We start from the raw sequence: 24847 nt of genomic DNA on the forward strand, positions 1-24847 counted from the left end.
AATCAACAGTTGTCTCGTACTGTCTGTCACATAAGTATTGGCCAATGAGGTATATTCAGGGGGTGGATCTCTGAAGCAAGAGTTCGTCTCTCTGTAGTCTGAGGATTAATGGAGGGCTGTTGATTTTGGCAAGTAAGCCACAGCTGATCGGTTCTGAAACCTGAGAAATCATCGGACCTGAGCTCAAGGAAAGGGAGGGGCTGCTATCGATTTGCAATAATACTTACTTGGAAAAGTGGATATATAAGGGTTTTGTGTCGGAATACATTGGAAAATCAAGGGCCTTTAGTGGGGTCTGCAAGTAACTGATAGATAGATAGATAGCTAGCTAGGAAGGCGACGATAGCTAGCGAGCCAGCTAGGCGCGCCGAACCGGTTCGACGGTCTTGATTGTACCAGGGAGAGCTAAGCAAATTCGCTACCGAAATAGAGGGAAAACCGGCTAGCTAGCTAGGGTCGTTGGCTAGCCATTGGCTGGCCAGCTAGCTAGCCTGTGCAGCTAGCTAGTTTACCCCCCCCCCCAACCCCGGATAAAGGAAAAGTAGTAGCGGAATACAATTAACACCTCACTGCTGGCTAGTTAGCCATGATAGCAGCAAGCTAGTAGCTAGCTTCCTCAAATACAGAACTCCAAAGGCTCGTGAAAACTCAAAAGTAACCCAGATCCAAGGGATCCCTATCGGCCTGTAATCATGGGCAACGCGCCCACCGCCAAGAAGGGCAACGAGATGGAAAGTGGTGAGTTTACTTTGCTTCCTACTAGTAACTGTTAGTAGTACTAGCTGCTTGACAACTAACAGTAACTAAGGTGCGTTACATGTCTTCATTGCTACACGGGAGGGATGAAAGTAATATACAACATGCATTCAAGATCCTCTTGTAACCTAGTCATTACATGTATGTATTCTTTCCAATCTCTAGCCTTGTAAGCGTGTATGGTAAATTGTACTCGCCCCAGACCCTCCTCTTCACTTATATAGTTATTGACAAAGGTAAAGCCTTTATCTTAAATTTCCAAAAGGTTAGTCTGGTTGTAGCCAGGAAACCCCCCAAAACCAGACAGGCAACTGACACACGCCCATGTCAGCCCATTACCACTACACATATCTACCTACTGCACCCTATTTTCACAACAAATGCTAGGCCTAGGCTTCCACCTGTCATATCTCTGTATGTGAACTCAAATAGATGCAAAAATACTGAATAATTCCACTGGAGTACGATATTTACACAAGTTCTTGTCCCTCTGATTACTGATTAACCTCCCAAATGACCTAGGTAAAATTTGTTTTATATTGGATAAAATCCACTGCCTCACCTCTCTTTCATTTGTAAGAGTCAGCTTTTTAAACCAACTGGCTAAGTTTAAATTGATAGTTCTCCGCAGGACTTCCAATACTGAGTTTGATGTGAAACTCCAACTGAATTGACTACAACACTGCTCTTTCACCTGTATGGTTGGTTGTACTGCATCATTATCTAGGCCAGGGATGGGCAACTTTGATGTGGGTGGGGGCCACAACAAATCTGAACTCCTCATTTGGCGCCGCAGTGGCACGAGGGTCTGCGTAACCACATCGATACCCACACTTGCAGTCAGAGGCCTAGGCTCCAAAGAATGCCTTTTGGGGGCCCTAAGCTAAATTTAAGTTATAATAATTAATTTCCTGGAGTTCTACACATTTTGTCATGGGGCGTAGAGAAACTGTTGCAGGTTTACAACTAATTTCCAACAGTAATACACATTTTGCCATAAGGTCGAGATAAATGTTTTTAATATATGACTGAGAGTGACTAACAAAATCGATGCGGCCACCCCGGTTGGTAATTCAACCATGATTACAACAAGTTTAGATAGCGGTAAACTAACTTACCAACCTAAAAAATGTTAGCTGACATAACAAGAGAAACCGCTGATGAACAACCACATTTTGCAATTGCACCTTGTGTATTCTACTATTGTGTTAAAGGCTAGAGTTGCGGCTTTCAAGGAGCGGGACACTAATCCGGACGCTTATGAGATCCTGCTATGACCTCTGACGAGGCATCAAACAGGCAAAGCATCAATACAGGACTAAGATAAAATCATACTACGCCGGCTCTGATGCTCGTCGGATGTGGCAGGGCTTGCAAACTATCACAGATTACAAAGGGTAACTCAGCCACAAGCTGCACAGTGACACGAGCCTACCAGACCAGCTAAATGCCTTCTATGCTTGCTTCGAGGCAAACACCATTGAAACATGCATGAGAGCACCAGCAGTTCTGGATGACTGTGTGATCTCGCTCTCTGTAATACCGTCTGTAATACTGTCGTTTCAAACAGACCACCATAGTCTCTGTGCCCAAGAACGCCAAGGTAATCTGTCTAAATGACTCTCGCCCCGTAGCAATCACATCTGTAGCCATGAAATGCTTTGAATGGCTTGGCGCACAGCAACACCATCATCCGAGACACCCTGGACCCACTCCAGTTCGCATACATCCCCAACAGATCCACAGATAACGCAATCTCTATTGCACTTCATACTGCCCTTTCCCGCCTGGACAAGGGGAACACCTATGTGAGAATGCTTTTCATTGACTACAGCTCATTGTTGAACATCATAGTGCCCTCCAAGCTCATCACTAAGCGCTGGAACCTGGAACTGAACAACTCCATCATCAACTGGATCCTGGACTTCCTGACAGACTGCCCCCAGATGGTGAGGTTAGGCAACAACACACCCACCACACAGACCTTCTACACGGGGGCCCCTCAGTGGTGCGTGCTTACTCCCCTCCCGTACTCTGTTCACCCACGACAGCGTGGCCGTGCATGACTCCCAACATCTTCATTACGTTTTCTGATGAGACAACGGTGGTAGGCCTGATCGCAGTCAACGATGAGACTGCCTTTAGAGGTCAGTGGCCTGGCAGTGTGGTGCCAGGACAACAACCTCTCCCTCAGCGTCAGAAAGACAAAGGAGCTGATTGTGGACCACAGGAAACGGAGGGCCGAACACTCCCCCATCCACATCGACAGGGCTGTAGTGGAGCGGGTCAAGCGCTTCAAGTTCCTGGTGTCCCCATCACTAAGGAATTAACATGGTCCACACACACCAACACCGTTGTTAAGAAGGCACAACAAAGCCTCTTCCCCCAACAGGAGGCAGAAAAGGTTTGGCATGCACCCTCAGATCCTAAAAAAGTTCTACAGCTGCACCATTGAGAGCATCTTGACTAGCTGCATCACTGCTTAGTATGTCAACCCCTTGGCATCCAACCCCAAGGCGCTACAGAGGGTAGTGTGTATGGCCCAGTACATCACTGGGGCCGAGCTCTCTGACATCAAGGACCGCTATACCAGTTGGTGTCAGAGGAAGGCCGTAAATTGTCAGACTCCAACCACCCAAGTCAGACTGTTCTCTCTGCTACTGCACGGCAAGCGGTACCGATGCACAAAGTCTGGAACCAACCGGACCCTGAACAGCTTCTACCCCCCAAGCCATAACGCTACTAAATAGTTAGTCCAGGTAGCTATTTGCTTATCTGCATTGACCCTCTTTGCACTAACTCTTTTAACTCATCTCACATGCTGCTACTGTTTATCTATCCTGTTGCCTAGTCACTTTTTTTATTTTACCTTTTAACTAGGCAAGTCAGTTAAGAACAAATGTATTTACAATTACAGCCTAGGAACAGTGGGTTAAATGCCTTGTTCAGGGGTAGAATCACAGATTTTACCTTGTCAGCTCGGGGATTCGATCTAGCAACCTTTCGGTTACTGGCCCAGCACTCTAACACTAGGCTACCTGGCTACTTTACCCCTACCTATATGTATATATCTATCTCAATTACCTTGTGCCCAACACATTGACTCGGTACTGGTACCCCGTGTATATAGCCAAGTTATCCTTACTCATTGTGTATTTATTCCTCGTGTTATTCTTTTTTCTATATTTTTCACTGCATTGTTGGGAAGGGCCTGTAAGTAAGCGTTTCACTGTTAAGACGTCGGCATGCTTCTGTTCGGCTGGCGCCTAGCCGAACTCGGCTAACCGAACGAGGGTGCTTGCATATTCCTTTAAGACTTTCGCTTGAAAAATGAGAAATGTGGCAATAGTACTATTTATCCTTTTTGAGACGCCGTAGCCAGTATACACTTCCTCAATTATAATTCATCTAAGATAACTCAATAATTCTGTCAAATGTTGACGTTTTTGCAGAGATGATCTTAGTCACGAAATTTTACATCTAACTAAGATGTTTGGTGCAGTATTTTGTAATAAAACAATGTGCATGAAAATGAGTTCTTTCGTTGAATGAAAAATACTTTATTGCAGAATCCCTACAGTTGACCAATCACTGACGGGGCTCTGAACTCTGCTTGCTTCCATAAAAAATGTTGTGGGCCCGAACAGCCGGAAAAACCTTCTCCGAAGTCCAAAAACAATGTCGTCATAATATATGCACAAACTCTTCCGAACTGTTTCGGCGGGGAAGCATGCATTTTGTTTATGAAGCATGTGACAAATAACATTTGATTCTAACACTGAAAAGTAAGTTCCTGTCGGAGTCCCCCCTCACCTATATGTTATAAAAAAATAGTTTGAGGGAAATTGATCCAAGGGGCGGCCACAGGCTGCCAGTTACCCTTCCCTGATCTAGGCCAATCGGTGCCACTACAGAGGCACACCTGTCAGGTAGCAGGGGAAGAGCCTCTACTTTCAGTGTAAATCGCTATGTATAGGACTTAAACACACTGCAATGTCCTTTTTGGATGCAGGTTTTCAGGAGAAATAGTCAGCCTAGTTTGGAATAGAGGACAGAATAGACCTTGTTATGGTCCTCTTTTTTGGGATTTCAGTGTTTATCCCAGCCCCAGCCTATACAACTTTAAGAAGCCAAACTTTGCCAGATGTCTGACTGTTTATATAATGGATGTTACTCAGGGGAACCCCAATGTAAACACAGTAGTGGTCATCAGCCTTGAATCCCACACTGTACTTGACTGAAGGAGAGAGGAGGGCGTGGTGGGACACTGAAGGCACATGGGCGGGGTCATATGATGCGGGTGGTGTGATCCTCTCCAGGCTGAACCATGACGCTGAGGAGTCTCTTGAACATCATGTGATGAACAGCATTTAGAACAAGAACACTCTGTGTGCCCTCCTGCCCATCTCTGGGTCGTGACTCCCTCTCAAGCTGCTCTGCGCAGCTTCTTTTAGTCGGTGCCATCCATTTGTTTCCCCGCTGCTTCCCTTTTCCTCCCTGGCTAGGGTCTTATCTGTTCCACTGTGTCTCTGCTTCTCTATAAGTGGTGACTGTCTCTCCCTCATTGATATCCTGGTCTTTTAACCCTCTAACGGAAATGTTCAGTATCTCTATGGAAATGAACCACCTCTAGAGCTTTTCCATGGAGGGTGAATGCAATGCAGCATCCCATCCAAACTCCATGAAATGCTTTTTCTGTTTACAAGTAGAGGAGTGGCAGTCCCGGAGCAGGTTTGGAAACAGTGTTGTGTAGGCTATGCATCCATAACACTAGCTGTTACATTGGCGTGCGCTTGGTTGGAATGGGTATCTGTGAAATGAGCCTCGGCTGCTTGTAGAGCATACATGTGAAGAGCGGACCAGCCTGGTAGCGTTAACCCTTGTCTGTCCCACTGAAACGAGGCTGCCCAGAGATCACAGCTCCACTGCCTCTCAGTTGTCTAAGCACACAGCTTTGTTTTTAAATGGTGTTGATGTAGTATTACTGGAGGGATTAGTGGAGAGCTGCACAGTGCTAAGATCCGACCCCTGGGCGGGGGCGAGAGGAGGTCCCAGGGCCGTCGGAGGTTTGTCCACATGCCACGCTTGACATCCTTATCGGCCTGGATGGCCTCGCTATGGGCCCGCCCTGATCCCCAGAGACAGGTGCAAACCGGGGGTTCAGATGCTTACGCCCACCACGGCAGGGCAGCTATTTTCAAGTAGACAACCGGAGGAAAAGGACTACATGTAGCCTGCTCTGAGAGACGAGACTATAGAGGACGGTGAGGGTTAAGGTCCGGCTCAGGTGGACCCTGTCTCTCAGCCTGGGCCTGACCTCTGTATCAGGGAAGAGACGTTGCTGTGGAGCGCTGAGCAAGGGCCCACAGGAAGGAGCAGGGTGGACAGTGTATGAGCTCAGGCAGGAAGTGGAGGAGCCTCTGGACTCATTGCTGCACAGTGTCAGGCTTCGTCTCTACCTACATGGCAGGACAGCTTCAAGTCTAGTCAGATATCCCACCTCCTATACAGAATTCTCCAAGGGTCGGTGGTGCTCCCCTTGTCTCGAAGTTCAGGGCTCCTCTCTGAAGGACACTTTTTCCTCGCTAGTTGCTACAGGTCCGAGGCTGGTGCCATGTCGGTGCTGCACAGGCTGGCGGGGAGGCTGTTCCAGCGCGGTGGGCCCTGTCTGGGAAACACCAGCGGTGGGGAGGGCAGACACTGCCAGCCACAGGAGGAGCCAGAGGTCCACTGCTGGAGTGAGTGACTGACTGGACTGGAGCAAGGGGGCGGAGCCTGTTCCCACGGACACTCACGGAGGGAGGGGAGTGATTGGTTGGGGTGGCTTGAGGGTGGGGGGGTTGTGACTGTCAGCTGTCCATACACATAATCACACTGTTTTCCAGTTCTCTTGTGGATTCGTTGCTCTCTGTGCGTTTTACTATACTTGTGAGTACCAAAGGTTCTCACACCAATGCTAAACCAACTAAAATTCAGAAGTGTGGACATTTTGCTGATTCTCACTTGTAAAAAGGCAATGTTGGGGTTAGAATTAGGTTTAGGGAAAATAGAATTTTAGTCCCCAAAAAGTTGTCACAAGTATAGTAAGACATAGCTGTGTGTGTTGGGCAGGATGACTATGCTTTGGTCCGGGTTTTACGAAAGTAGACTCGCTTTGGTTTTTGGCTAGGTTTGTTGTTTTGGACTGATGTTGTGTGGCCAACACACACACACAAAGCTCTTTTTGATTCAGCACCTCGTGTTTGTTCTGTTGCCTGGTGTCGGCTGCGTCACAAAGTTCCAGGGAAGCCGTTTGTCTGTCTCCCAGGAAACCTGTCTGTGTGTCTGTCCAGCGGGGTTCCCTCTATGGGCTCCTGGCCACATGTGTCTGTCTCGGGGACAAGATGTCTGACTCTCACCCTAGCTTCCTTCAATCTGGGTTTACATATCTGAACATGTCATTCCATCGTTGTCTACAATCCCTCTGTGTGTGGGTACTGCTCAGTAGACGGTCCCTCTCTGTGTGGGGGTACTGCTCAGTAGACGGTCACTCTCTGTGTGGTGGTACTGCTCAGTAGACGGTTCCTCTCTGTGTGGGGGTACTGCTCAGTAGACGGTCCCTCTCTGTGTGGGGGTACTGCTCAGTAGACGGTCCCTCTCTGTGTGGGGGTACTGCTCAGTAGACGGTCCCTCTCTGTGTGGGGGGTACTGCTCAGTAGACGGTCCCTCTCTGTATGAAATGACATGCATTTGGCCCTGTGACGCTACACTGTCAAGGTGGAGCTTCCACTGTGGCTATAAATATGTCTGGCAGGGTGGTTTACACTGGCTTGCATAACAGGGCCAGGCTGGTATTTGTATAGCACAGCACTTCTTGACTCTCTTTTTAAAGGCACTTTGTTCTTCTGGGCGTGCTCAGATACTCTTGTAAGAACGCCCAGTCACTCTCACCTCTTGTAACTCCAAGTACTGACTGAACCTAAGTACCTGACAGTACAGTGGCCAGAGAAGCAAACCACGAGGACTGTAAGGACTGAGGTCTGTGAAGTGGCTGGGTTGTGGACTTATCACTTATTTCCTCTGGACTCTCTCACACCCAACAGTCTCTCTGCATCCTCACTCTCTTTCGCTTCCTCTTTCACTATATATAGCTTCCCCCCCCCCCCCCCCCCACAACAGTGTGGCTTTCTGTATCACCCCCTCCCCCACGTCTCTATGTGCAGCTCCACTCGTCCACTGTCTCTACTGCGTTGCCTGCGGGCTGTGTGCTCTATAAATGAGGTCTGATGTGGACTGGATGTGGTTTGGTGGGCTCCAGAGTGAAATCTCGGTCAGCGCGCCCCTATCTAACCCCCTGTGCCTGCGTCACAGGGTCCCAGCCAAGCCCAGGGGAGAGATGGGATTGATTGGGACATCGATCCTGGATGCAGGGGCACAGTGGTGTGTGTTGCATTGGGCACTAGAGGGGATGTGTTTTAGCTGTGGTTGGTTTGTGACTGCTGTGGTTGGTTTGTGACTGCTGTGGTTGGTTTGTGACTGCTGTGGTTGGTTTGTGACTGCTGTGGTTGGTTTGTGACTGCTGTGGTTGGTTTGTGACTGCTGTGGTTGGTTTGTGACTGCTGTGGTTGGTTTGTGACTGCTGTGGTTGGTTTGTGACTGCTGTGGTTGGTTTGTGACTGCTGTGGTTGGTTTGTGACTGTGGTTTTTCTTTAGAAAAGCTCCTCTTTGGAAAACATCTGAAATGGTTTCACACTGTCCTGCTGTGGCATCTCACATGGGTACTTCCATAGACCCAGGAGGTTTTCCTGATCACATGATCTGAGCAGGAAAAACCCTTGGTCTACTGATGGGTTGTGTTGATGAGAGTAATATTGATGGTGCCAGGAATTCAGGTTGATCTCCTGGTTTGACAGAGCAGAGGACTGTATTGCCTTTTTTTCCATAGGAGAGTTCCTCTCTGGGCTTCATAAATATAACCCCTGGCTGTGGTGATGCCCCTCCCCCTGGTGACCAGGCCCCTGCTGTGTGTGTGTGTGTGTGTGTTTACAGGATAGGGAACAGGAGGTAGAACTGTGTGCAGAATAAATATAGATACAAACGGAGCACAGGTCCAATTGATCTATGTGAGTTGTTGAAACGAGAGCACAGCACTGTGGGCTTTGTTTGGCTCTGGACTACCAGGGGCTCTGGCTGCTGAGTGAGCTCTGCTCTATGCCAGGACACAAGACAGACAGATGAAACTGGAAAGTGAATGTAGAAGGTGAGAGAAGAAACCAAGAAGGTTGAAGGTTGTCTGGGTTTCTGGACGTGAACGTAATGGGAGAAGGGGCGATGAGCCAACCACTGTGAGGAGGAACGAGGAAGAAGAGGCAGGTCGCGACGTAGAAGTGACAGGGCTGATGTCAGGCTCAGACAGCCACAGGAAGAGCTCCAGGAGGCATGGTAGCAGGAAGAGGGAGTCTGGGCCCACCTCTGGCTCCGGGGCTGCAGAGGCTGCGGTTGCAGCACCAGAGATGCCCATAATGATCCCTGACGGTAAGGGAGGGTGGCAGTGGAGAGGAAGGCTAGAAGGACCAGGAATCATCTTCTACCCATCAGATGGTTTTCGTGGCAGCCGAGCCTCGCAAATCTAACAAAAAGGCTGCATTAGATCAAGTCAATTCCACTTGGGCCATTGTTGGTTTAACTGTTGAGCTGTTTGATAGCTAGACTCCACTCCACTCCTTAGTTCTGGCTGTAGGCCTACAGTATGGAAGGGGTGTCTTCTATGGGAGACTCTGTTGGGGTTTACTTAGCTGGGAATAAAGGAACAAACTGACTGGGAAATGTACTCTCCCAGGAGACTAGTCTGCTTTTCTTCTCATTGGCTCTGGCATGGGAGCAACATGATTGTTGTCATGTTTATATGAACTTTGGTCAGTGCTGCTCTCTGGCCTTCCTCTTCGGTTGGAGTTGTTCCCCAGAGAGCTGCTAGAGGGGTGGGTGGGTGTTTATAGCCCCTTTGTGAATGGAGAAAAGCAGGACCACTGAGGAGATATTAGTGCTGATCACAAGGGTTTGTATGGCTTTGAGGTTTTGACTGTTACTGATGCTACAGAGGTCTTGTATAATTTCATCCAGTATTTTTGAAAGTTGTTCTCACGAGCCAAAATGGTTCCCCAATAATTGTGTACAACGTCATCCATTTTGTATGATATGTTACGAATTCCAATTCTTACAATATATTACGAATGAAGTGTTTTTACTATGAAAGGGACAAGCACGCAGCTCGCCAGAACAAAACGTTTATGGAATGTAAGGATTGCGTGGCTTTCTCCAGATTACAGATGGTGTATTAGGCTATCCATGTATGAGCCATAAATTGACACACAAGGTTTCGAGATCTGTTTAGTCTTTTAATTTAAAGAGAATTGCATACTGGTTTAAGAGGGTGACAGATTTAAATGTTCCGCTTTCCTCTGACAAACCCATTGATTTACTGTAGTGTACACATCATCCTCCTCCTCCTGCCCTCAACCCTCTGTCTCCTATAGTAGTATTAATAGTACTGCTTACTAGTAGCAGCCAGCCAGTGTTGAGTGGTGCTAACTTACTAGTAGCAGCCTGCCAGCCAGTGTTGGGTGGTGCTAACTTACTAGTAGCAGCCTGCCAGCCAGTGTTGAGTGGTACTAACTTACTAGTAGCAGCCTGCCAGCCAGTGTTGAGTGGTACTAACTTACTAGTAGCAGCCTGCCAGCCAGTGTTGAGTGGTACTAACTTACTAGTAGCAGCCTGCCAGCCAGTGTTGAGTGGTACTAACTTACTAGTAGCAGCCTGCCAGCCAGTGTTGAGTGGTACTAACTTACTAGTAGCAGCCTGCCAGCCAGTGTTGAGTGGTACTAACTTACTAGTAGCAGCCTGCCAGCCAGTGTTGAGTGGTACTTTCATACTAGTAGCAGCCTGCCAGCCATTGTTGAGTGGTACTTTCATACAAGTAGCAGCCAGCCACTGTCCTCAGTGTTGAGGCACAGATAGATATGAGCAGGGATTAATGAGGAAGGGCTGGTATCTATCTACATGTTCCCACAAAGCACACAGTGATCAGCCCAATAAAGATAAGAGGGAGAGATGTGCTGCACTTCTGCATGTGATGCCGTGTCTGTGTGCATGCGTGCGTTAGAGTGTGCGACTGTATAAAGGTTATGATAAGTCACTTTGGAGTGGATAAAATCTCACACACATTCACTGGCACAGAGACAGTAATGTGTTCACACACACAATACATTCACATAGACTGCCTGTATTGATTGGCTCTCTGCTCCCGTTCTGACATGGCTGGAGGAGGAAGTATTAGATAACATGAACTCAGTCGATTTGGCTTCAACATCAGTGGAAATAAGTCCTGTCTGTGTGTGGCCAGAGTGAGGGAGATGGACAGCCTTGGGCTAGGCTACACATAGGATATACTTGTGCCACAGGTAAGGTACACACAAGACTCACTCTAACACACGCTCAAGTTCATCTCCAAAATATCACAGTTTAGCCTTACAGAGAAGTCTTTATATTATAGCGCTGGTCAGTGGTTATAGACGTGAACCTCTGCTGAACTCTATCACAACATCCTCGTTCTCATCTAAATGTGTCTGATGGAATCAGTGTGTCATGAAGTAGGGTAGGTGCTAAACCATCTGTTCCCTCTGTTACAGTGAAGGAGTTTCTTGCCAAAGCCAAAGAGGATTTCCTCAAGAAATGGGAGAATCCAGCACAGGTGAGTTGGGAAAGAGGGAAGTGTGGGAATGAATGATAGGCCTGCACATGCTCAGAAAGACCCCAGCATACCAGCCCAGTGTCAGTTACGCCTGGGTGAGAGAAGAGAAGTGTGCCCTCTGCTGGATCTAACTAGAATCACATTTGTTGGAACTTTTCATTTTCTTATGCTTTGGGGCATACACAATAAATGAACCTGGTCTCCATAGAATGATATCTTTACTGATTATGTGCAGCATTTAGCATAACACTTTCCCTACTTTTTCTTTTAGCTTAACACATATTTAATTTGCTATTGTACTAATGTAAGAATGACTCATACCTTTGCTGCAATATGTGTGCACTGGCAGGACTAACAGCAATTGCCTGACGCATTGCACTTTTTGAATGTCTCAGAATCCATATGGTATCCTGCCTTTGCTGTTTTTTTGACAGGACGGTGTGAAGTTTGAGTCCAGTGTTGCTACTCGTCCTGACTCTGGCACCCTGATAGACATTCTGGCTGGTGTTGGGCTTGTTTCCCTGTTCTAATTGACATGCTCTCCTCTCCAGAACACTGCGGCCTTGGATGGCTTTGATCGTCTGAAGACCCTGGGCACGGGCTCGTTTGGTCGAGTCATGCTGGTCAAGCACAAAGAGTCGGGCCAGCATTTTGCCATGAAGATACTTGACAAACAGAAGGTATGGTAATGTGGCCTAGGGAGTCAGTTGTACATTGTATGGTTTTCAGAGCTGGGTTTGATTTCATTCAAATTCAGTTGGTGAATTGACTCCAAGTCCTCTTTTACAGTGCATGTAGATATTTTTATATTAATGAATACAAATGTATATTAATCTCATGAGTTAATTTATGTGAAATGGAATTGACCGCCTCAACTCTGGTGCTGTTACTGTCTCTCAGCCTATTAGTCAGAGATGTAGGGGGCTCCTTGCTTAACAAGGTGTCCTGGTTTGTTCCCCTCAGGTGGTGAAGCTGAAGCAGATAGAACACACGCTGAATGAGAAACGCATCCTGCAGGCCGTCAGCTTCCCCTTCCTGGTGCGGTTGGAGCACTCTTTCAAGGTACTGCTGGACGCGTGTGTGGGTGCATGTGTTCGTGTGTGTGCATCAGGGTTTCCGTTAGCCGGTAATAGCCAGATTTCTGATGCATTTATTTTATTTTTTTGAGATGCGAAATAAAATTGGCACTGGCCAATGGTCCGGGAGAAGAAAAAAAAATAAAACCTTTGCAAATGACTATTTATTTTTTTATTTATTTTTGCCTATTCAATGATGGACCAGTTGATGTAAATACGTTTGACCGATGATTATCGGTATGTATTAATTTGCATCATTTTGAGGAATTAAATTGGCACGTGTGTGTGTGTGTGTGTGTATTCATTATGTCTCTTATCACACGCGCACAGCATACCGATACAGAACCTTTGAGAGCGAAATCTGTCAGACAGTGCTTTTATAAGCCCAATCACTGCGCAATAATTCTAAATTGTGTGTTAAAAATAGTTCCTGGGCCATGATTAAAAATAGCTAATATTTTAGCTTCTCAACTGGTAATTGAAGTGTGCTTCCTGTTCACCATTCAAATGCATAGGCAACGGAACGCAGGCTTCATCAGCACGTTTAAATTGTAGTTTGCATTTTGAGAACCTATAGCTACTTTACTATTTGAAATGTTTTACTACATATTATGAGGCATGTCTTACCTTGCTTCAAAGTAGCCTTGGCAAAATCACACCATATCCGTGGAGGCAATTATTTAATATAGACTTCCATATAGCATTGAAACCAGTAGACTATTTCTCTCATGTTCTATTGGTTTTCAACTAGTTTTTTATTGTCCGGTAGCCAAATGCACGTTCTCATGTCGCCTTGGTGCGCTAATAATGTTAATAGTCGCTCAACATTTTAAGCTAAACGTTTTGATCTGTTGCATCACATTCATTTGTGTTTTAATGTAGCCAGGCCTACTGGTTATATGAATTTGGGCTCTATCGTCCCACAGCTGTCGCAGTCTATTTGGGCTATTTCTTTCTCCACAAGCTGACCAATAGAACAGGTCAACTTGTCTACTATGGGGGATAGTAGATTGACATGGGCTCATAGGGGTGCATCCAAAAGGCTAGGGAAAGCTTTCCCGAACTAAATTGAGTTAAATTGCCAAAATGATTTAGCCTAATTGGCCTACTAGTGTCTTAATTTATGTATTTATTTCTCTATAATCATTCAAGTGAGGCTACTAAAGCATGAATTGGCCACAGAGGAACATTAGCTTCCCCTAGCCTTAAAAACAAGACAATTGTGGATTGTTTTAAATTGCATTGCCTATAGTCGTAAGGAAAGGCAATTTGGGTTGCCACTGTCATTGAAAAGTAGAGGCACATCTAGGCATATCGCAATATTTCCTAATTAAATTGTGGGAAAACACAGTTTGGAAAGCATATGGCTATTTCTGTAAAGAGAAGACAATGAAAAGACTCAACTGTCTTTTAGTTATCAAAATTCAACTTAAACAGTAAGCCTATCTTATTGGCAACAGCGGAGAGCATCGGCCAGATCACCAGTGACTGTGCACTGCTCTTACTCATTCTATCATTGTTGGGTCAGTGCCGCTTAAGTTTTGTTTTTGGACAATCATTTCCTCCTCCAGTTTAGATGGACCTCATTCTATTTGTCTTCCCTTCTCATAGGCCTATTCTATGGGCAGCGCTGTGTTTATTGGTCTGTTTGTCAATGGCAGCAGAGTAGGCTATCCTGTAGTTTGTGGTGTTAAAGGTTCTGCTAATGTCTCCAGTCAAAGTGTAGTAGAATTGAATGAGATGTTTTTCCCATGCAAAGAAAGAAAAAAGGTGTCTGCTGTGGCCCAGGCCTCTACACTATATGCACACAGCCATGCATCTAACTGTCTTTTTTTGCAAACATTTGATTGAGTTATATTATTAGCCTAAATTATGACTATCCAATATGCTCATCACATTACAAATAGTAGGCTCTTACATAGGTCTGCAAATGTGATGATGCATGGAATGCTTTATTATAAAGGTGCAATTTTTTTTTTTATGGTGAAAATGAGCTTCTCCAAAGTTGAAACTCGCGCTCTGCTTGTGCAAAGGCTAGTGATTTTACTATTTGTTACTGGTCTTGTTGGCTGAGGGAAAAGTACATGTGGACAGTTAATCTAACATCTTCAAAGTGTACGGTAAGGACACACCTCATTGCATCCAGGACTTGCATGTTCTGTTACGATGAATAATGTAAATGTGATTTCTGTCATTCTGAGCACCGTGGGTGGACCCCCTGATCAGGTTACGCTCCCAATGCAAACGTGTCTGGTGAATTTTAAATACGGTCAAATGTCCGGCGCCACATTTTCATAACGGAAACCCTGGGGTGTGTGAACATACTTCCAAGTTTGTGTGTGAAGGTGAGGTTCACAACTCAAATGTGTGAAATATTTCTCTCTGTAGGACAACACTAACCTGTATATGGTGATGGAGTATGTCCCTGGTGGTGAGATGTTCTCACATTTAAGGAGAATTGGCAGGTTCAGGTGAGTCTGTTTACCTGTCTCCCACTGTTGGAAATATAACCAAATGGCTACAGTAGTTGACCCTCCCCATTTTCCATAGACCATGACTCCACAACAGCCTCCTAGTAAATATATTGTGGTGTCCACGTTACCCTCTGACCTCTCGTCTCTCTGCCTGCAGTGAGCCCCACGCCCGCTTCTACGCCGCCCAAATTGTTCTGACCTTTGAATACCTTCACTCACTGGACCTCATCTACCGAGACCTGAAACCAGAGAACCTGCTCATTGACAACCAGGGATACATACAGGTGAGAACACGCACATAGTCAAATGGCTAGCTAGCTAGACAGGTAGCACTAATGGCTAGCTAGCTAGACAGGTAGCACTAATGGCTAGCTAGCTAGACAGGTAGCACTAATGGCTAGCTAGCTAGACAGGTAGCACTAATGGCTGGCTAGCTAGACAGGTAGCACTAATGGCTGGCTAGCTAGACAGGTAGCACTAATGGCTGGCTAGCTAGACAGGTAGCACTAATGGCTGGCTAGCTAGACAGGTAGCACTAATGGCTGGCTAGCTAGACAGGTAGCACTAATGGCTGGCTAGCTAGACAGGTAGCACTAATGGCTGGCTAGCTAGACAGGTAGCACTAATGGCTGGCTAGCTAGACAGGTAGCACTAATGGCTGGCTAGCTAGACAGGTAGCACTAATGGCTGGCTAGCTAGACAGGTAGCACTAATGGCTGGCTAGCTAGACAGGTAGCACTAATGGCTGGCTAGCTAGACAGGTAGCACTAATGGCTGGCTAGCTAGACAGGTAGCACTAATGGCTGGCTAGCTAGACAGGTAGCACTAATGGCTGGCTGGCTAGACAGGTAGCACTAATGGCTGGCTGGCTAGACAGGTAGCACTAATGGCTGGCTGGCTAGACAGGTAGCACTAATGGCTGGCTGGCTAGACAGGTAGCACTAATGGCTGGCTGGCTAGACAGGTAGCACTAATGGCTGGCTGGCTCGACAGGTAGCACTAATGGCTGGCTGGCTCGACAGGTAGCACTAATGGCTGGCTGGCTCGACAGGTAGCACTAATGGCTGGCTGGCTCGACAGGTAGCACTAATGGCTGGCTGGCTCGACAGGTAGCACTAATGGCTGGCTGGCTCGACAGGTAGCACTAATGGCTGGCTGGCTCGACAGGTAGCACTAATGGCTGGCTGGCTCGACAGGTAGCACTAATGGCTGGCTGGCTCGACAGGTAGCACTAATGGCTGGCTGGCTCGACAGGTAGCACTAATGGCTGGCTGGCTCGACAGGTAGCACTAATGGCTGGCTGGCTCGACAGGTAGCACTAATGGCTGGCTGGCTCGACAGGTAGCACTAATGGCTGGCTGGCTCGACAGGTAGCACTAATGGCTGGCTGGCTCGACAGGTAGCACTAATGGCTGGCTGGCTCGACAGGTAGCACTAATGGCTGGCTGGCTCGACAGGTAGCACTAATGGCTGGCTGGCTCGACAGGTAGCACTAATGGCTGGCTGGCTCGACAGGTAGCACTAATGGCTGGCCGGCTCGACAGGTAGCACTAATGGCTGGCCGGCTCGACAGGTAGCACTAATGGCTGGCCGGCTCGACAGGTAGCACTAATGGCTGGCCGGCTCGACAGGTAGCACTAATGGCTGGCCGGCTCGACAGGTAGCACTAATGGCTGGCCGGCTCGACAGGTAGCACTAATGGCTGGCCGGCTCGACAGGTAGCACTAATGGCTGGCCGGCTCGACAGGTAGCACTAATGGCTGGCCGGCTCGACAGGTAGCACTAATGGCTGGCCGGCTCGACAGGTAGCACTAATGGCTGGCCGGCTCGACAGGTAGCACTAATGGCTGGCCGGCTCGACAGGTAGCACTAATGGCTGGCCGGCTCGACAGGTAGCACTAATGGCTGGCCGGCTCGACAGGTAGCACTAATGGCTGGCCGGCTCGACAGGTAGCACTAATGGCTGGCCGGCTCGACAGGTAGCACTAATGGCTGGCCGGCTCGACAGGTAGCACTAATGGCTGGCCGGCTCGACAGGTAGCACTAATGGCTGGCCGGCTCGACAGGTAGCACTAATGGCTGGCCGGCTCGACAGGTAGCACTAATGGCTGGCCGGCTCGACAGGTAGCACTAATGGCTGGCCGGCTCGACAGGTAGCACTAATGGCTGGCCGGCTCGACAGGTAGCACTAATGGCTGGCCGGCTCGACAGGTAGCACTAATGGCTGGCCGGCTCGACAGGTAGCACTAATGGCTGGCCGGCTCGACAGGTAGCACTAATGGCTGGCCATACTACATATGAAATGCATTATACATGCCCTGATTTTGTAAATGCTCTTAAATAAATAAACCTTAGTACACAATGTAATTTAAATTAGGCCAAACTGAATGATAAGGAGGTTGATTTAATTTAAGAAGACAATAGTGTAATGATTTTGTTATGCCTATTTGTCAGAAGCAAATAATTTAACTGCGTGCCTTGCTGGTTGATACCATTCTCTTTTACGTTTTACTTTGTAAAATATGCTGTTATGGGACTGTTTAATTTACTATAACTCTATTACTAATCTAATGTATTGTAAGGGAAACGAAAACATGCTACATGTTGAAGTAGGCCTTTAGAAAAATGCCAAACATATCCTTGACTCTATCCAAGGAAGCAAATGATGCCAACCCCCTGAATGAATGACAAATGATGGAATGGGTGAGAATTGTGCAAGTTACTTCACAATCTAATTTAAATGAGACCTAACTGAATGATAAGGGTGAAGACGTTGATTTAATCTAGAACAACGAGTGTAATAAGTTTGCTATGCTTATTTATCAGTATTGACGCCCATGTTAATCATTTGACAGTGCCTTGCAGGTTGATACAATTCTCTTTTACATTTTACTTTGTGCTTATGTTTGCTACACCTTGCGGGTTGATATGCATCTGATACATATGCTAAAGGGAACGCACGGCAACGTTCTCTAGCGGCTGCTGGTAGGCTGAAAGGCCAGGTGGTTCAAGTGTTAAAGGGATCACATGCTAGCTGATACCATAGACTTCCAGTGATTATGCTAAAGCTAGTTAGCATTGGCTCGCAAAACTACCTCTAACTTCCTTCATACTGGACACAGAAACATAAAAATGGTATCCACGAGTTCATCTGACTCTGGGGTAGTTGATAAAGGGCATCATTGCCAAATTCCTGGAAGTATAACTTTAAGTGAATGTCAGAACTGAACTGTTGATTGTCATTGCTGAGACACCTCTGTGTTCCTCCCAGGTAACAGATTTTGGTTTTGCAAAGCGAGTGAAGGGCCGGACCTGGACGCTGTGTGGCACTCCGGAGTACCTGGCCCCCGAAATCATCCTTAGCAAAGTGAGTGGTCACCACCAAACCCCCGTCCTGCCGTCACACCTCGTATCCATAACAACACTGGGGTTTTTACCACAACATAGGGGTCATTACCACGACACAGCAAAGATCATGTCACTACAGCCACTCACAAACAACTCTGACCACGATTACAACCGCTAACTACAGAAGAGCCTATTTATGACACGTTCCCATTCTTTCTTTTTGTGCTTGGTTCTGCCTCTTTCCCTGGGAATCTAACACTCCTTTCTCTCTACCCCCTCCAGGGTTATAATAAGGCGGTGGACTGGTGGGCTCTGGGCGTGCTGATTTATGAGATGGCTGCTGGCTATCCTCCCTTCTTCGCTGATCAGCCCATTCAGATCTATGAGAAGATTGTATCAGGGAAGGTGAGTACAGAGTACATCAGACAGAAACCCAGATTACACTCTTCCTTTAAGATCTGCTTTCAGTACCAGTCAGATAAGGCAGTTCATTGTCATTTACCTCCAAACTAATTAATGTCTGTAGCTAGGTTTCCATCCAATTTAAAACCGATTTTCATGCGAGTATTCTAAAATATGCATAAAATAATATGCGCATTTTCCCACTAGAGATGTTTCTATCAAATAGACTTGTTGTGAATAAACGGCTGTGCGTGATGACGTACTACACATACTAACTTTTGAGGTCAATTCCCATGTACTGAAATGGAAAATTACATGTTAAATGTGTTTCCATCGAAGTGATCAACTCTACTGATGGTTTTGTCACAAACTGTTGCGTTTATATAGCTCTGGTCTTCGCATGTGTGCTCAGCCAACATCTCGCAGATACAGTGCAGGTAGGCTACCTACATTGAGATTATTATGGATAAGAGCAATATTATTTGGGGGTGAAACGGCAGCCAAGCATCGATCATCATGTGACCAGAATAAGACCCTGGAGATTTATTGGAAAGGAGCATCAAGCTCATCACCTTCTACTTTCATCACCCTGTGAAGTTCATAACTTATTTCTATCTGTAGCTTAATAAACTGCATGCTTTTCCAAGTCAAAGTGAGAGGACCACACAACATATCGACCTGATTCCAAGTTTACTTCGGTATGGTGGTCATTACCAGCTGTCAGAGCAGATCACTGCACCTGTACATAGCCCATCTATAATTTAGCCCATACAACTACCTCTTCCCCTACTGTATTTATTTATTTTGATTCTTTGCACCCCATTATTTCTACTTCTACTTTGCACTTTCTTCCACTGCAAATCTACCAATCCAGTGTTTTACTTGCTATATTGTATTTACTTTGCCACCATGGCCTTTTTTGCCTTTACCTCCCTTATCTCACATCATTTGCTCACATTGTATATAGACTTATTTTTCTACTGTATTATTGACTGTATGTTTTACTCCATGTGTAACTCTATGTTGTATGTGTCGAACTGCTTTGCTTTATCTTGGCCAGGTCGCAATTGTAAATGAGAACTTGTTCTCAACTTGCCTACCTGGTTAAATAAAGGTGAAATAAATAAATACAAATTATATCAATATTTGCGCTTAAAGGTGTTTCTACTGCCATTTTTCACATTCATTTTAGAGACACAAAAAGATCCCACCATGTCGAACTAACAAATGATCTGTTTGCATTTATAAAATTGTTTCGGCATTTCCTGTTTCCATCATGCATTATGGATGGAAACCTTGTCACTGTCCTACTGTGCCTTACCTGCTTTTGTTGCTATCTTAAGATAAGCATTAGTCTCTTCTGACCCCTGACCTTGGTGTCTTCATACATACACAGCACTTTGTTAGGCTGAATTCTAGCTCACTTCTCCTGACCTATTTGATCATGATGACTCCACAGCCCCACTGTAAATATATTGTGGTGTCCACATGACCCACTGACCTCTCTCTGCAGTGAGCCACATACCTGTTGAAGTTTCTCATAAGCTGATCCTAGATCTGAGCCGATCTAGCCCCAATCATAATCATTAGGGGGGGAAAGAGTAAACAGGCCCTGTCAGAGTCGATGGGCAATCTCTGATCTGCTGTAACTGAGTCATATTTGTTATGGAAAATTAACATTTCTGTAAGGGATGACTTTAGATGGTTCCTCTTTTTTTTCTGTTTTGGAAAGTTTTCTACTGAACACAACCTTGATGTGTCTGTCCCCAGGTGCGCTTTCCCTCCCACTTCAGCTCGGACCTGAAGGACCTGCTGAGGAACCTGCTCCAGGTGGACCTGACCAAGCGCTTCGGAAACCTGCGCAACGGAGTCAACGACATCAAGGGCCACAAGTGGTTCGCCACCACTGACTGGATTGCCATTTACCAGAGGAAGGTGAGAAGGCCTGCTTCCATGGCTCTTCTATTGTTCACTGTATAGCCACTGGAGAGAGGCAGGTTTGGTTGCGACGGAGAGATTGGGGTTTGGAAAAGGGAGGGATGGCTAAAGGGGTATGATTCAGAGCTAATGCATTTGGCTTGGTCTTGTTTGGAGACATGTTACACATGCATTACTCACATAGTCTTACAGAGTTGGAACGTGGTCCACTTGACTAATAACATGTTGTCCGTAACCAGTGAATGACCAGTGACTGTCAAACCGCATATGTCAGAAACTGAGGAATGAAACTGAATGCTACAGTAGCAAGAATCTGAGTATTCTCTGTGTTTCAGGTGGAGGCACCGTTTATTCCCAAGTGCAAAGGCCCCGGTGACACCAGCAACTTTGACGACTATGAGGAAGAGGAAATCCGAGTCTCCTTCACAGAGAAATGTGGCAAGGAGTTTGCCGAGTTCTAGGCCCAACCAGGAGTAGCGGAAAGAGCCAGGGATGTAGAGAGAGAAGGCGGGAACAGAAGGAAATGGGAGGAGAGGTGATAAGCTGGACTGCTAACTTGCATTTTGTAATTACGACATCAACAATGTAACAACCACCCCCCCAAATGAAGAGCGAGAGAAAAAGAACGCGAGAAAAGACCTGAAAGAGCCAGCAGTGTTGCCTTTTCTGATTGTTTCTCACCTTGTTACTTATCCATGTCCTGTTTTCCCTCTTGTGTTAATTGCAAGGGTAGAAGGGGCAGGGGCTAACCACCTCTCTCTTCAGTTGGTTTGTATCTTGGCAGAGGTGTAGCGACACATTTTGAGTCATTGCAGGCAGGTTGAGGCATTGATGTTCTGGTACTGAATCTAGGCTCCTCCTGAGTGGGTCCTCTCTACAAGCTTCTCAATGAATGAGGGCATCTCATTCTTGTTTTGTAATTGTCCACCCACTCCTATCTTGTTACCCCAATTTCTCCCCCCCCCCCCCCCCCCCCCCCCCTTCTGTCTCTCCATCCTGAATCTGTCCAAGCAATACCAAGTCCAACAGACGTGCCTATCATAATGCCAACTGGTTGCAAAACCGTGTCGAAAGCATTGGTGCAGAGCTTTGGCTATTGGTGGCATCAGCCCTTGTGCCCTTTCTAGTTGAAAGCTTGACACTGCACACGCCTTCTGTCCGCTCGTTGTGGCATGATTATTGGTTTCGGAGGATTCTCTCATCGCTTGCAGTTCAAGCAGTGCTGACCACTTTTTGATCAGAGAAACAATGATTTATCTCTTCATTTAGGTCTTACTACCTTTTTTGGGGGGGACCTGTGAAATTGTGTACATGAGCATTTCTAATGTTAATTAAGTCTGTCTTTTCCTCTTCAACTGAATTTATTAGAGCATTTTAAAACCCTTTGAGGATCATTGTGTCCTCAAGTCAATCTGTGCTTGTGTGTTAGTGTTGAAGGGTGGGTTAAAACGCAGTGACTAACATAATGACTAGTGTTTATTTCATTCATAGCACATTTATACATGTATGTTGATATATTATAGAAAAACGTGAATATCCATCTTTTTTTCCAAAGTTGTCTCTTAGCTGTGAAACCGAAATGAAGATTTCAGAAATAAACAAACAAGTATGAATTCTGCCAAATTTGCAAAAGTAAGGACATTGCTTACGCAGACATGTTTGTCAGTTAACTATGAAGGTGGTGGTTTTTAATGCGCAGGAAAAAGTAGCAAAATGATGCATGTTATTTTTGTATAATATCACTTTTAAAAGAAAAGATGTGAAAGGACGTAAAGCTCTGGTCGTGGTGAGGTATCTGAAATTGTTCAGACTGACTCTCACCTGCCCCTTTTGTAGGATGGATCAAGGCCCGCTTTTTATCTGCCCGAAATCATGTCATTTCATTCAGTGTTCAGTTAGATGTGAACAGTTAATGCTGATTTAATCATGTTAATTCACCAGCTCTGTTCAACCTGCTGCTGGCCTGTTTACTCCTACATCCCCTGAAATCATCATCTTCAAATGGACACTGTCACAATGTATGACTGTTGGAATTCAGGATGTAAATTTGTCAAATTATTTTCCTTTTCCTCATGAGAAAAATGTATAACAATCTGATTCATGGATTTTGAAAAGCTGTCCTGTGATTATTTTATTTGCAATGTCATATTTTTGGATGCAAGACAATCGCAGCCCAAATCTCACCAAAGGCTGGTTTGTAGACAGAGGTGTGACGACGCAACACATTGACATGGTTTAGTTGATTTTTCAACAAGGCTTTGTTTTCCCACAAGCTTTTATTTGGGGTAATAAGGTTATTAATTTCCTATGTAAACACTAAATGTTGAGTGATTCGGACCCCCACCAGCCTTCATTAGGCACCACACCTTGTGCACCTCTTGCAAATGCATTTCTTGTTTGATAATATACAGTATTTATCCTTCAATCAGTTTTGTCATTAAGTCTATTGTAGTATGGCTTATTTCTACCGAATGTTCACAAAATCTAATTTTGGAAAATGATTAGAGGTTGCATCTGAATGTCTGGAGCAGTATGGTAAGAAGGCTACTTTACAGAAGAAAATAAATGTGTATCGAGTGGAGATACAGACTTCCAAACTTGTGCTCTTTGAAGAAATGTTATGTATTTAAAAAAATCACGGTTCTTGCATGTGACGAAAAACAACAACTGCAAGATGTCCAAGACCTATGACATGTTTTAATGACTATTTGAGATTTGCAACCATTCATATACCACAACCAACTGATTTAGCTTGATTCATTGTTTTGCATCCCTCTGGTCTTTCTAAGCATCATTAGTGGTAAGGGAGGGTCAGTGCCAGCTACAGGTATTCAGTCACCTCCACTGCCTTGCTAGGATCCTTCGAAGCACACCTCACTTCTCGAATCATGTCTATATTTAAAATGTTTTTTTAAGAAATGTGATAATGTAAGCTTAAGTTGTGACTAGAAAGTTGGTCAATTGTTGTTCAGAAAAATATTTTTACCATTTGGTCCTGCAAACATTTAAGGTTTTGTGCTGGAAAAGTCACTCAGTGATTAGAGTGGCAGGATAAGCTCCATGAACCACTGATGTGACAGCTTTTAAAAATGTAATTTGGCTTTCCTGACCCATGACCTTATGTCTATGAAATGTTTGTTCCTGTTTCTACTGACCGCCTCCCACTCCCCCCGGCATCATTATAACCCTATCGTCAGCTTCTCTGTCTTCATCTTTTCACTCTGTTTGTCTTTGTTAGCGTTCTAGTTTTACATACTCTTCATATTGAACGTCTCCATTTTTTACACCATGGAGAAAATGTTGCTTTAATTTTCATATTTTCTAAGTGTATTTTCAACAACAAACATTTGAATCTTTTTCCTTCCCGATTTGGGTACGGTGATGGTGTAGTCTATTGTACCCCCCCCCCGGGAAACAATACTGTATATCTGCCTTTGACAGTCTTAATTATCTTACCTTCTGGAGAACTTGACGGATACCCTTAGGACACAACGAGTATGTTAAAAAAAATAAAGTAATATTTTGCAACATGTATCATTCCAATAAAGTTTTACTTGTTAAAATTAAAATTGTATGAGTATATTTTGTAGATTATACAGATTGTTTTGCTAACAGAATGTGTATGTTGGCAGAAAATGTATTGTTGTTTGTAGGAACATCTTGGTGGAGGGGATGCCATGATGAACAAATAATGCAAGGAGCTGATTTCAACCTGTGTGTGTGTGTGTGGGGGGGGGCCTACACCACCTATACAAATATGTATGTCAATCTGTCTATTCCTCAGGGGCCTTCCAGATGAGTGTTCAGCCTCTGGCCATCTATCCAGAACATGTCAGATGGGATGAGGATGGAGGAGAATAGCGTCACTGATAAGATGGCTCCTGGCTATGTGTCTGGACTGGAGCCAGCCACCGCCATGGTAATAACAGCAGGTCTTATCTATCTGCATCGTGTAGGCCTACAGTGCTATCACATACAATATCACACCCTGGGGAAAAAGTGGATTTGTCCTTCCAGACTCACCCATTGTATTTTATATGAAACGTATATATTTTTTTCCCTAATTTATTCTAAGTATTAAATGTTCTGTTTTTAAAGTGATGCTAAATGAACACTTGGGCGCGTCG

The 24847-nt window shown here is 45.5% G+C and overlaps 1 protein-coding gene across 4 annotated transcripts; it reads left to right on the top strand.

The window, feature by feature from the left end:
- Window positions 1–60: 60 nt before the first annotated feature.
- Window positions 61–24289, top strand: LOC123738972 (cAMP-dependent protein kinase catalytic subunit alpha). 4 transcript variants are annotated; one of them, XM_082972254.1, is made up of 10 exons: window positions 61–738; window positions 11421–11482; window positions 12034–12162; window positions 12446–12544; window positions 14947–15029; window positions 15190–15316; window positions 18304–18399; window positions 18663–18785; window positions 20553–20717; window positions 21056–24289. In XM_082972254.1, exons 1-10 carry the CDS (start codon window positions 693–695, stop codon window positions 21179–21181), a joined length of 1056 nt encoding a protein of 351 aa, XP_082828380.1. In that variant the 5' UTR covers window positions 61–692; the 3' UTR covers window positions 21182–24289. The 4 variants fall into 4 exon arrangements, with proteins under 4 accessions (XP_082828380.1, XP_082828372.1, XP_082828364.1 ...); XM_082972246.1 differs by lacking the exon at window positions 61–738 and adding an exon at window positions 5990–6494; XM_082972238.1 differs by lacking the exon at window positions 61–738 and adding an exon at window positions 8869–9270.
- Window positions 24290–24847: the final 558 nt, after the last annotated feature.

This window comes from Salmo salar, chromosome 03 (genome assembly GCF_965601325.2).
Source record: "Salmo salar chromosome 03, fSalSal1, whole genome shotgun sequence".
NCBI classification, from domain to species: domain Eukaryota; kingdom Metazoa; phylum Chordata; class Actinopteri; order Salmoniformes; family Salmonidae; genus Salmo; species Salmo salar.

Excerpts from the sequence above, each read along its gene's own strand:
- LOC123738972 (XM_082972238.1), top strand. The coding sequence starts at position 9,135 with ATGTCAGGCTCAGACAGCCACAGGAAGAGCTCCAGGAGGCATGGTAGC. Across the intron at positions 9,271-11,420 it reads GCCCATAATGATCCCTGACG|TGAAGGAGTTTCTTGCCAAA; the intron begins GTAAGGGAGGGT and ends CCTCTGTTACAG. Across the intron at positions 11,483-12,033 it reads AATGGGAGAATCCAGCACAG|AACACTGCGGCCTTGGATGG; the intron begins GTGAGTTGGGAA and ends TCTCCTCTCCAG.